General features: G+C 46.5%; 1 protein-coding gene across 7 annotated transcripts in view; it reads right to left on the bottom strand.

The window, feature by feature from the left end:
* Positions 1-12412, bottom strand: part of PCM1 (pericentriolar material 1) — a 224952-nt gene that overhangs the window by 199909 nt on the left and 12631 nt on the right. For 5 of the 7 annotated variants that reach the window (XM_073583641.1, XM_073583639.1, XM_073583635.1 and 2 more), the window contains exons 2-4: positions 8823-8959; positions 4351-4593; positions 2640-2909 (exon numbers count right to left, since the gene is read on the bottom strand). In XM_073583641.1, the coding sequence (XP_073439742.1) occupies positions 2640-2909; positions 4351-4593; positions 8823-8918 (609 nt within the window). In that variant the 5' untranslated portion in view covers positions 8919-8959. Of the gene's footprint in view, positions 1-2639; positions 2910-4350; positions 4594-8822; positions 8963-12412 lie in introns of all 7 variants that reach the window. The other 2 variants (XM_073583636.1, XM_073583638.1) reach the window with 1 other exon arrangement.

Raw genomic sequence — 12412 nt, 5'->3', positions numbered from 1 at the left:
CCCCCAAAAATGATCTTTTCACCCCCAATTTTTATTTTTCCAAAGTTTTCCAAAGTTATTGTGCAATTTGTCCTGTTGCCCTTGGAAAAATAAAAATAAACTTTTGTTATAAAAAAAAAAAAAAAAAAAAAAAGTTATTAACTTTTGTGAAGCCCTTGAAACATATGGGGTTCAAAGTTCTCACCACACATCTAGATAAGCTCCTTGGGGGGGGGGGTCTAGTTTGCAAAATGGTTTCATTTGTGGGGGGGTTTCTACTGTTTTGGCACATCAGGGGCTTTCCAAACGCGACATGGTGTCCGATCTCAATTACAGCCAAAAAAGTCAAATGGCGCTGCTACCCTTCCGAGCTCTGCCATGCGCCCAAATAGTCGTTTACACCCACATATGGGGTATCAGTGTACTCAAGACAAATTGCACAATAACTTTTAGGGTCCTGTTACCCCTGGAAAAATAAAAAATGGGGGCGAAAAGATCGTTTTTGTGGGAAAAATATCATTTTTTAATTGTACGGCTGTACGTTATAAACTTCTGTGAAGCCCTTGTGGGTTTAAAGTTCTCACCACATCTAGATAAGTTCCTTGTGGGGTCTAGTTTCCAAAATGGGGTCACTTGTGGGGGGTTTCCACTGTTTAGGCACATCAGGGGCTCTCCAAATGTCACATGGCATCGGATCTGAATTCCAGCCAATTTTGCAGTGAAAAACACAAACGGGGCTCCTTCCCTTCTGAGCTCTGCCATGCGCCGAAACAGTGGTCCCCCCCACATATCAGGTATCAGCGTACTCAGGAGAAATTGCACAATAACTTTTGCAGTCCAATTTCTCCTGTTACCCTTGGTAAAATAAAAAAAAAAAATTGGACGTTAAGTAATTTTTTTGTGAAAAAAAGTTAAATGTTCATTTTTTAAACATTCAAAAAATTCTTGTGAAGCACCTGAAGGGTTAATAAACTTCTTGAATGTGGTTTTGAGCACCTTGAGGGGTGCAGTTTTTAGAATGGTGTCACTTTTGGGTATTTTATATCATATAGACCCCTCAAAGTGACTTCAAATGTGATGTGGTCCGTAAAAATAAAATGGTGTTGTAAAAATGAGAAATCGCTGGTCAACTTTTAACCCTTATAACTTCCTAACAAAAAAAAATTTTGGTTCCAAAATTGTGCTGATGTAAACATATGTGAAATGTTACTTATTAAGTTTTTTGTGCGCCATATCTCTGTGATTTAAGGGCATAAAAATTCAAAGTTGGAAAATTGCGAAATTTGCTAAATTTTCCCCAAATTTCCATTTTTTCACAAATAAACGCAAGTTATTTGAATGAAATTTTACCACTAACATGAAGTACAATATGTCACGAGAAAACTGTCAGAATCACCGGGATCCATGGAAGCGTTTCAGAGTTATTACCTCATAAAGGGACAGTGGTCAGAATTGTAAAAATTGGCCCGATCATGAACGTGCAAACCACCATTGGGGGTTAAGGGGTTAAAGGGAATCTGTCATCCCATTTTCGGCCTATAAGCTGCGGCCACCGCCATCAGGGGCTTATGTACAGCATTCTGTAATGCTGTACATAAGCCCCGATGTAACCTGAAAGGTAAGAAAATGAGTTACCGTATTTTTCGCTTTGTAAGACGCACTTTTTTTCCCCCCAAATTTGGGGGGAAAATAGGGGTGAGTCTTACAATGCAAATGTACCTTTTATTGTGCCACCACGCTGGGTCCCCCGGGTGCTGCCGCCGCGCTGGGTCCCCTGTTGCCTGCAGCCGCCACCGGGCTCTGTCCCGTGCTGTGTTGGGGGCTCTGCCGTTGCATCCATGCCTGTGCGGTGGATTGCTTCCTGGAAAATGGCCGCCGCGCAAGCGCAGATGGAGATCTCGGCATTGAAATCTCGGGAGATGAGATTTCAGCGCTGAAATACCGCATATACACCATAATGGTATAAATAAAAACGTCAGCTCAGTACACAAAAAATAAAGCTCTCACCCAACCCCAAATTACGAAAAACAGACGCTACAGGTCTCAGAAAATTGCTTTTTTTTTTTTAAACCAAAGTTTGGATTTTTTTTCACCACGTAAATAAAAAAGAACTTAGACATGTTTGGTGTCTATTAGCTCGTAATGGCCTGGAGAATCACAATGACAAGTCCGTTTTAGCATATATTTTGCATGATAAAAAAAAAAAAAGGGTGAAATTGTACTTTTTTTTGCAATTTCACCACACTTGGAATGTTTTTCCAGTTTTCCAGTACACGATATGTTAAAACCAATTGTGTCGTTCAAAAGTACAACTTGTCCCGCAAAAAACAAGCCCTAACATGGCCATTTTGACAAAAAAAATAAAAAAAAGTCATGGCTCTGGAAATAAGGGGAGCAAAAAACGAAAATGCAAAAACACCTCCGGTTGTTAAGGGGTTAAATAGATATTTCAGATGACTTTCAAAATTTGGTTCCAGACCACCACTTTAAGACAAATCATCATGGATGAGCTACATACAACACAAAATTGTCAGGAGACAAGTCTAAGAGCTAATTTATCTGAATACTGTAAGATTCTAAATTTTGTGCTAAATGTAATAAGAAAGAAAAAACTGGCATTAAATAAGAAATCAGACTTTCCAAATGACAGATACTAGTACCTGACTGCAGTCTATAGCTGGTTCTCCACAACCATCTTCTTCCAAAGAAGCCTGGTAATTCTGCAGCAGTTCTTTGGAGAGAGGAGAAGACAAAAAGTCCTTGGGCAACGATGAGATGCTGGTTTCTCGCTTTGGGGGGGTTAAAGCAGCTTTATCCTTGTTAGTGTTGAGCTGTAGTGGAAGAAAGTTGAAAGGTTTTCGGTTCTCAGAAAGCTGCCGCTTATTGTTTGCTGCAGTTGCCCTTCCTTGGGAATCGCTCCCAATGCTCCTCTGAAAGCATTAAATGAAAAAGACAATTAAAAGACCATCATGTAGCTATAATTTATACCGTGATGGTATGTATACAAGTAGAGACTAATGTATATATATATATATATATACACACTCACTGGCCACTTTATTAGGTACACCATGCTAGTAACGGGTTGGACCCCCTTTTGCCTTCAGAACTGCCTCAATTCTTCGTGGCAGAGATTCAACAAGGTGCTGGAAGCATTCCTCAGAGATTTTGGACCATATTGACATGATGGCATCACACAGTTGGCGCAGATTTGTCGGCTGCACATCCCTGATGCGAATCTCCCGTTCCACCACATCCCAAAGATGCTCTATTGGATTGAGATCTGGTGACTGAGGAGGCCATTTGAGTACAGTGAACTCATTGTCATGTTCAAGAAACCAATCTGAGATGATTCGAGCTTTATGACATGGCGCATTATCCTGCTGAAAGTAGCCATCAGATGTTGGGTACATTGTGGTCATAAAGGGATGGACATGGTCAGCAACAATACTCAGGTAGGCTGTGGCGTTGCAACGATGCTCAATTGGTACCAAGGGGCCCAAAGAGTGCCAAGAAAAAATTCCCCACACCATGACACCACCACCACCAGCCTGAACCGTTGATACAAGGCAGGATGGATCCATGCTTTCATGTTGTTTACGCCAAATTCTGACCCTACCATCCGAATGTCGCAGCAGAAATCGAGACTCATCAGACCAGGCAACGTTTTTCCAATCTTCTACTGTCCAATTTCGATGAGCTTGTGCAAATTGTAGCCTCAGTTTCCTGTTCTTAGCTGAGAGGAGTGGTACCCGGTGTGGTCTTCTGCTGCTGTAGCCCATCTGCCTCAAAGTTCGACGCACTGTGCGTTCAGAGATGCTCTTCTGCCTACCTTGGTTGTAACGGGTGGCAATTTGAGTCACTGTTGCCTTTCTATCAGCTCGAACCAGTCTGCCCATTCTCCTCTGACCTCTGGCATCAACAAGGCATTTCCGGCCACAGAACTGCCGCTCACTGGATTTTTTTTCTTTTTCGGACCATTCTCTGTAAACCCTAGAGATGGTTGTGCGTGAAAATCCCAGTAGATCAGCAGTTTCTGAAATACTCAGACCAGCCCTTCTGGCACCAACAATCATGCCACGTTCAAAGGCACTCAAATCACCTTTCTTCCCCATACTGATGCTCGGTTTGAACTGCAGGAGATTGTCTTGACCATGTCTACATGCCTAAATGCACTGAGTTGCCGCCATGTGATTGGCTGATTAGAAATTAAGTCTTAACACACAGTTGGACAGGTGTACCTAATAAAGTGGCCAGTGAGTGTATATATATATATATATATATATATATATATATATATACACACATACATACACAGATAGATAGAGATATATTATATATCTATCTCTCTCTTTCCAAATAAATAGTGACCTGATCCAAATCTCCAAAATTTATTTTCTGCTTCAGCCTCTCCAGTTCTGCCTGTTCAGGGACAGACATTTGAGACATGTATCTGGTGTGTGGGTAAGTATGCGGCGTTCTGGTCCTCCTACGACCGACTCCAGGAGAGGACCCGGGGGAGATATCATTTGTAAGCCGGGATTCACAATCCATGCCAATTTTTTTCTTATTTTTTTCTGATGATCTGTTTGCTTTCTTGTGTCCAGTCCACTCCTGAAACAAAGTGAATGGGAAAATCAATGAAATTCAACGGAAGTTAAACAGAGTTCAGAGATAAAGAGCATTAAACTAAACTGAAACTCTGTCCTTGTACTCAAAAGACATTATTTAATAGTGAGGGAAGGGTTCACTTCAAGAGTCCAGGACACTTAAAGACCACCCAGCAGACAATTGGCATCATGGAGAATGACAGATTAAAACTTCCTATTCTCAGATATCCCTACAATTAAGAGATGGGCTGTGTAGTCGGCGTTATGGAGCTGGTGCCATTTTGGTGGAATCAGAATTGGTGTAAGATGGTCTCTCGACTCGTAAAATATATAATACATTGGGTTCAGGCAGTTCAGTGCAGGATGTGCTGTAAATGTTTTAATAATATTTTGAGAAAGTTATAAAATGTCTTATGTCTGTTCTATTTCTGATCTAAGGATCTCGGCTTTTGGTTGAGATGAATCTGTGCTGCACTTTAATACCATGCTCAGTAGTGAGGCAGGGGTGCGGAGTCAGAAGTAAGGGAAATTGAGGAGTCAGAGTCGGTGGTTTGGCTTACTGACTCAACAGCTCTGATTAAGGCTATGTGCCCACGTTGCCTTTTTTTTTTTTTTATATTTTTTTTTTAAGCGTTTTTGATGCATTTTTCGGGGTCAAACCGCATCAAAAACGCTTATTTTAATGCATTTTGGCCTTTTGTGCCAATGGATGCGTTTTATACCGCTAAGGAAACGCTTTGCGGTAAAAAACGCAGCATGTTCATTAATTTCCGCTTAGGTCCGCGTTTTTGGCTATTTCCAATAGTCCAAAAGACACACAGAAAAAAAAAGCATCAAAAACGCGTGTTTTTTGCGCAAAAATCGTGCGTTTTCTGGGAAGGAGACCCGCTTCCTGAGCATTTAAAAACGCTACTGTGGGCACATAGCTTTAGAGCAGGGGTCCCCAACCGCCGGTCCGCGGCCCAGCACCGGGCCGCTGCAGTGCCCTTGCCAGTCTGCGGACACAAGGGGAGCCAGGGGCGGTCAGTGGCGTAGCGGGGGCTGGGGCGGCGCGCAGCAGTTCTTAAACTGCGTGTAGCGGCGGGCAGGGATCGATCAAGCAGCTCCGCTGCCTGCAAGAGGGAATAGCAGGAGTGGAGCTGCAAGGACCCGTCCAGCTTCCTGCCCGCCGCCCGCGCTTCCTGTCTCTGACTGACACAGAGAGGAGCGCGGCCGCTGCTGTGTCAGAGCGAGGAAGCGCAGGCGATGCTGCGACAGGTGAGAGGAGAGAGGTGGTGTGTGTATGTATGTCTGTCTGTGTACGTGTGTGTGTGTTTGTGTGTGTGTGTGTGTTTGTGTAGGTGGAGCCTGGCCCTGGAGGAGATGGGGACATGGGGAGAGAAGGCCATGAGGGGGTAATGGGAGAAGGCCATGATGCCTGGGGTGATGGGAGAAGGCCATGAGGAGGGTAATGGGAGAAGGCCATGAGGGGGGTAATGGGAGAAGGCCATGATGCCTGGGGTGATGGGAGAAGGCCATGAGGGGGGTAATGGGAGAAGGCCATGAGGGGGGTAATGGGAGAAGGCCATGAGGGGGGTAATGGGAGAAGGCCATGAGGGGGGTAATGGGAGAAGGCCATGAGGGGGTAATGGGAAAAGGCCATGATGCCTGGGGTGATGGGAGAAGGCCATGAGGGGGGTAATGGGAGAAGGCCATGAGGGGGGTAATGGGAGAAGGCCATGAGGGGGGTAATGGGAGACGGCCATGATGGGGGTAATGGGAGACGGCCATGATGTCTGGGGTGATGGGAGACGGCCACGAGGGGGTAATGGGAGACGGCCACGAGGGGGTAATGGGAGACGGCCACGAGGGGGTAATGGGAGACGGCCACGAGGGGGTAATGGGAGACGGCCACGAGGGGGTAATGGGAGACGGCCACGAGGGGGTAATGGGAGACGGCCACGAGGGGGTAATGGGAGACGGCCACGAGGGGGTAATGGGAGAAGGCCACGAGGGGGTAATGGGAGAAGGCCATGATGCCTGGGGTGATGGGAGGCCACGAGGGGGTAATGGGAGAAGGCCACGAGGGGGTAATGGGAGAAGGCCACGAGGGGGTAATGGGAGAAGGCCACGAGGGGGTAATGGGAGAAGACAACGAGGGGGTAATGGGAGAAGACAACGAGGGGGTAATGGGAGACGGCCATGATGCCTGGGTTGATGGGAGAAGGCCATGATGCCTGGGTTGATGGGAGAAGGCCATGAGGGGGTAATGGGAGACGGCCATGAGGGGGTAATGGGAGACGGCCATGATGCCTGGTGTGATGGGAGATGGCCATGAGGGGGTAATGGGAGAAGGCCATGAGGGGGTAATGGGAGAAGGCCATGAGGGGGTAATGGGAGAAGGCCATGAGGGGGTAATGGGAGAAGACAACGGGGGGTAATGGGAGACGGCCATGATGCCTGGGTTGATGGGAGAAGGCCATGATGCCTGGGTTGATGGGAGAAGGCCATGAGGGGGTAATGGGAGACGGCCATGAGGGGGTAATGGGAGACGGCCATGAGGGGGTAATGGGAGACGGCCATGAGGGGGTAATGGGAGACGGCCATGATGCCTGGTGTGATGGGAGATGGCCATGAGGGGGTAATGGGAGAAGGCCATGAGGGGGTAATGGGAGAAGGCCATGAGGGGGTAATGGGAGAAGGCCATGAGGGGGTAATGGGAGAAGGCCATGAGGGGGTAATGGGAGAAGGCCATGAGGGGGTAATGGGAGAAGGCCATGAGGGGGTAATGGGAGAAGGCCATGAGGGGGTAATGGGAGAAGGCCATGAGGGGGTAATGGGAGAAGGCCATGATGGGGTGAAGGCAATGATGGAGAGACGTCAGTGATGGGGAGAAGGGAGTGATGGGGAGAAGGGAGTGATGGGGAGAAGGGAGTGATGGGGAGAAGGGAGTGATGGGGAGAAGGGAGTGATGGGGAGAAGGGAGTGATGGGGAGAAGGGAGTGATGGGGAGACGGGAGTGATGGGGAGACGGGAGTGATGGGGAGACGGGAGTGATGGGGAGACGGGAGTGATGGGGAGAAGGGAGTGATGGGGAGAAGGGAGTGATGGGGAGAAGGGAGTGATGGGGAGAAGGGAGTGATGGGGAGAAGGGAGTGATGGGGAGAAGGGAGTGATGGAGAGATGGCAGTGATGGGGTGAAGGCAATGATGGAGAGATGGCAGTGATGGGGTGAAGGCAATGATGGAGAGATGGCAGTGATGGGGAGAAGGCAATGATGGGGAGAAGGGAGTGATGGGGAGAAGGGAGTGATGGGGTGAAGGCAATGATGGAGAGATGGAAGTGATGGGGTGAAGGCAATGATGGAGAGATGGAAGTGATGGAGTGAAGGCAATGATGGAGAGATGGCAGTGATGGGGAGAAGGGAGTGATGGGGTGATGGAGCAGGCAAGAATGGGGTGATGGAGCACTCATTCAAAACCTATGGTGAGTTGAGTCACATTATAAATGTTATTTAATTATAAGTATGCACTGCTACACTACAACCGCGTCCATAGCCCCGCCCCCTTATGACCAAAGCCCCGCCCCTGCCACACCTCCATCCCCGCCCTGCCGGGCCATGGAAGAATGGTCTTGCTTGAAACCGGTCCCTGGTGCAAAAAAGGTTGGGGACCACTGCCTTAGAGTATCAATATATAGTGTGAACTGGTTTTCACCTCACCTATTTTGCACTGTGAGCAGCATTAAAGAGCTCACAACTGCAGACAGTCTCCATGTAAAAGGTAATCTGTCAGCAGGTTTTTGCTTTGGAATCTGAGAGCAGCCTGATGTAGGGGCAGGAACCCCGATTTCAGCGATGTGTCATTTACTGGACTGCTTGGTGCGGTTTTGATAGAATCCGTTTTCCCTGCTGCTGAGCGGTGTATAACCTCGACAACACCCAAATAGTAGCTTCCTGTGAAAACTGTGCATTGTCAGAGAGCTGCCATTCAGTGGTAGAGACGGGCTACAGAAAAACTGGTCTGGTGTGCACACACTACCTAGTCCTCCAGTGATAATCTCCTGGTGATAAAACACTGGTTGTAAGATGATCCAGTGCAGAAGGCTCCCACATAAGGTTTTTTTTTTTTTTTTTTAAAGTAATTACACACACTGTATGAGTCTGCTATAAATAATCTTTATAAAGCACCAACATATTCCACAGAGCTTTAAAATTCAAACAGTTCATATATATAAGATAGAAAAAAAAGTTACCATGTTGTTCAGTCTATCTTCAAGTGACTCATGACTCCAGTTAGGTAGATCCGGATCAGTAATGGTTTCATCAGGTGGACCTCCTCCAGTAGCCATAGTGCCAGTAAGTGTTCAGACGATGAGACACAAACAAACCTCTGCTGGTTAAGAAAAAAAACAAAAACACAACATTAGCAATTCCAAAAAAAAATAAACAAAACAAAGTGCATCCCGACACACCTAGAAACTCCCATTATATCATCAATACCCAGGGAGCAGTCTCACGCCACCAGACACTTTTTACAAAGCAGCTATACTGAGCCAACAACTGAATATTATGAAAACTAACTAGGCAGTAAAGAGCCAAAGCCACAGCTATCTATTGTAGGAGCCCTACCAATGACACTATCATTCAGACATGTCAGACAACCGGGCAAATCATGGAAATATCAAAAATACCCATAGCAGTCTATGGGTCCGTAAAATTCACAGACGGCACATAGATGACATCTATAAGCAATGTGTATGCTGTCCATGACTTACAATGTACATTAATGTTTAGGAGAAGCTATGCAAATGATTTTTTTTTCATCATTATTGAAAAATCACTGATGAAATACTGATGGAAAACCGGACACATTGACCAAACACTGCCATCTGATCCAGAACACTGATGAACAGCAGTCTGTGGGCCCGATTCATCACAGCTCTCGCTTCAGAATTCTGGAGTAAAAGCTTTGAATAATCACAAAATTTAGGGGCTGCGCCAAACTATTGCATCTTCTTGCGTTTTCACACTAGTTTCTTCCAGAATCAGGGAAATGGGCGACGCTAGGATGGGGGAAGTGGTGACCGCAGCTCAGCAAATTCATGATGAGCAGTGGCGTTCGCTCCACCACATTAGCTGGAGTAGGATTTGTGGCAAGATGCACAATGAGGTTTACACCGCTCATTCAGCACTCCAGATAAATGGATCTTCATGAATCAGAAACGTACGATTCCAGCGCACCCCTTCATTAAGATCTCTGTGAACAAGCCTGTCTTTATGAATTGGGACAGTGTTTTTATGCACGAAAAATATCAGGGACATCTGAGACCTTAGGGTTTAGAGGGACTGGCTGTCTGTGCACTGGCCTCCAATAGCCCCTCGCAACACGATCACGGGCTGCTGATGGATTGCCATGGCAACTGATGCCATCTTGGTCCTCCTGTGAAGCACTGCCTGTTAATAAGCTTCATAGATATATATATATATATATATATATACATACACACACATACACACACACATACAGAGGTTGGACAAAATAATGGAAACACGTGTAAACAGCAACAAAAGTTAGTTTAATATGGTGTAGGTCCACCTTTTGTGGCGATTACAGCCTCAATTCTCCGAGGTATGGATTCATACAAGGTGTGAATTGTTTCCAAAGGAATTGTAGCCCTCTCTTCAGTTAAAACACCCTCCAGTTCTTTGAGCGACGATGGCGGCGGAAATCGATGTCTAACTTGAATCTCTAAAATGTTGAGGTCTGGGGATTGTGGGGGCCAGATTAGATGCTCAACTTCATTACAATGTTCCTCGTGCCATGCTTTAACGATTCTAGCTGTATGAATTGGTGCATTATCATCCTGAAAGATGGTGTTCCCGTCCGGGAACAGTGCTTGAACCATAGGATGCACTTGGTCGCCCAAAATGCCTAAATAATCGCGGCTGTTAATTCTTCCATGAAGGGATATCATTGGCCCGGCGGACCTCCACAAAATAGCACCCCAGATTATCACAGAACCTCCGCCATGTTTTACGGTTGGGAGAAGGCAGTCTGGATGGACTGCTTCTTTCGGCTGTCTCCAAACGTACACTCGGCCGGAGGTCGGAAATAGGGTAAACGATGATTCGTCTGAGAATATCACGTTTCCACTGCTCGAGGGACCAATTCTGGAGGTTTCTACACCACTCTAAACGCTTGGAAACATTTGTCATTGAGAGCAGCGGTTTTTCAAATTGCAGCTTTTCCGTGGAATCCAGATTTGTGCAGCTCCCAATGAACAGTTTTGGTGGAAACTGGGTTCTGTAGGTGTTCATTGAGCTCAGCAGTGATTTTCTGAGCCGTGGCCTTGCGATCCTCTCTCACAATTCGCTTTAGAGCCCGACGGTCTCTCTCAGTCAACTTCGACTTTCAGCCGGACCTGTGCTTTGCTGCGGACGTTTTTCCTTCTCTTTCAAACGCAGTCATTACTTTGGAGACAGTACCTCTTGACACGCCACGCATTCAGTCACTTTCTGTTACACTAGCACCTGCCATACGAGCACCAACAATTTGGCCTCTTTGAAAATCCGAGAGGTCTGCCATTGGTATCAGGTTCTCATCAATGTTCTTACAATTCTGAAAAACAAACAGTTAATTTACATACACATATCACAAATAATCAACTACAAAACATTACCATTTGTCACGGTTTGCATGTTTGTAACATGTTCGAAGATTATGATGCCAAAACGTTAGGTGTTTCCATTAGGCCTGTTTCACACTTCCGTTTTTGACCATCAGTCAAAATCCGCCGTTTTTCCAAAAAAACGGATCCGCCATTTTTTTTTTTGCAGACCCGTTTTTTCCCCATTGATTTGCATTACCAGCGGATCTTGACGGATGGCCATCCGTTGGATACGTTTTTTTGAGGATCCGTCAATTTTTTTCCGTCCGCCAAGATGCCTGGACGGACCATGCTACTTTTTTTTGCTGCAGGATCCGCATTTTTATAGTGCGCATGCCCGGAGGAATGAAGTCAGTCGGAAATTTAACCCTGAAATCATTTCTGGCGGACAGAAAAAATTCTCATTCTCTCTCTCTCCCTTTCCCGGGCAGCGGTTCCTTTAAAATTCTTCATTTATCTGATCCGTCAAAAAAACGGTCCGGTGACATCCGTTCACATCAGTTACCAACGGATCCGCTTTCCGCCATTTTGGCGGATTTTAACTGACACAAAAAAACTGAAGTGTGAAACAGGCCTTATTTTGTCCAACCCCTGTGTATATGTATGTATATACACACACACACACACATACATACACACAGCAATAGTGGCATTGCCGAGCCCCCGACAGGCTTCACTGTAGTAGGCGTCGCCGAGCCCCCGACAGGCTTCACTGTAGTAGGCGTCGCCGAGCCCCCCGACAGGCTTCACTGTAGTAGGCTTCGCCGAGCACCCGACAGGCTTCCCCGGAGGCGTCGCCGAGCCCCCGACAGGCTTCCCTGTGCTGCCAGGTGTTACTATAGGCGTCTCCGAGCCAACACCATGCATCACTGTAAGCAGGGGGTTCTTCTCGGCATCCCAGGGAGTCCTAATTCTTCCTGGACCACTGATGTTGCTAGACAATCAATTCTTTTTTTCTGAGAGATGTCGCCATCAGACAGAAATGTCTGGCACTTGCATACTGCCCTCTTTCTACTAACAGCACATATACACTAAACTGTGGTGAGCGTGCTTGAGTATAGCCGGCTATAGCTATAGAAATACACTTACAGAGGAGCCCCAGATCTAGGAGCCTGTGACCTCCCGGAGTCCATCCCCCAGGAGAAGGCACACTACTCTGATCTCTGCGGGCGGGC

The sequence above is a fragment of the Dendrobates tinctorius genome, unplaced genomic scaffold, assembly GCF_039654945.1.
Source record: "Dendrobates tinctorius isolate UK_male_01 unplaced genomic scaffold, ASM3965494v1 ptg000079l, whole genome shotgun sequence".
Classification (NCBI taxonomy): Eukaryota; Metazoa; Chordata; class Amphibia; order Anura; family Dendrobatidae; genus Dendrobates; species Dendrobates tinctorius.
This window is presented reverse-complemented; position numbering and strand designations above follow the sequence as displayed.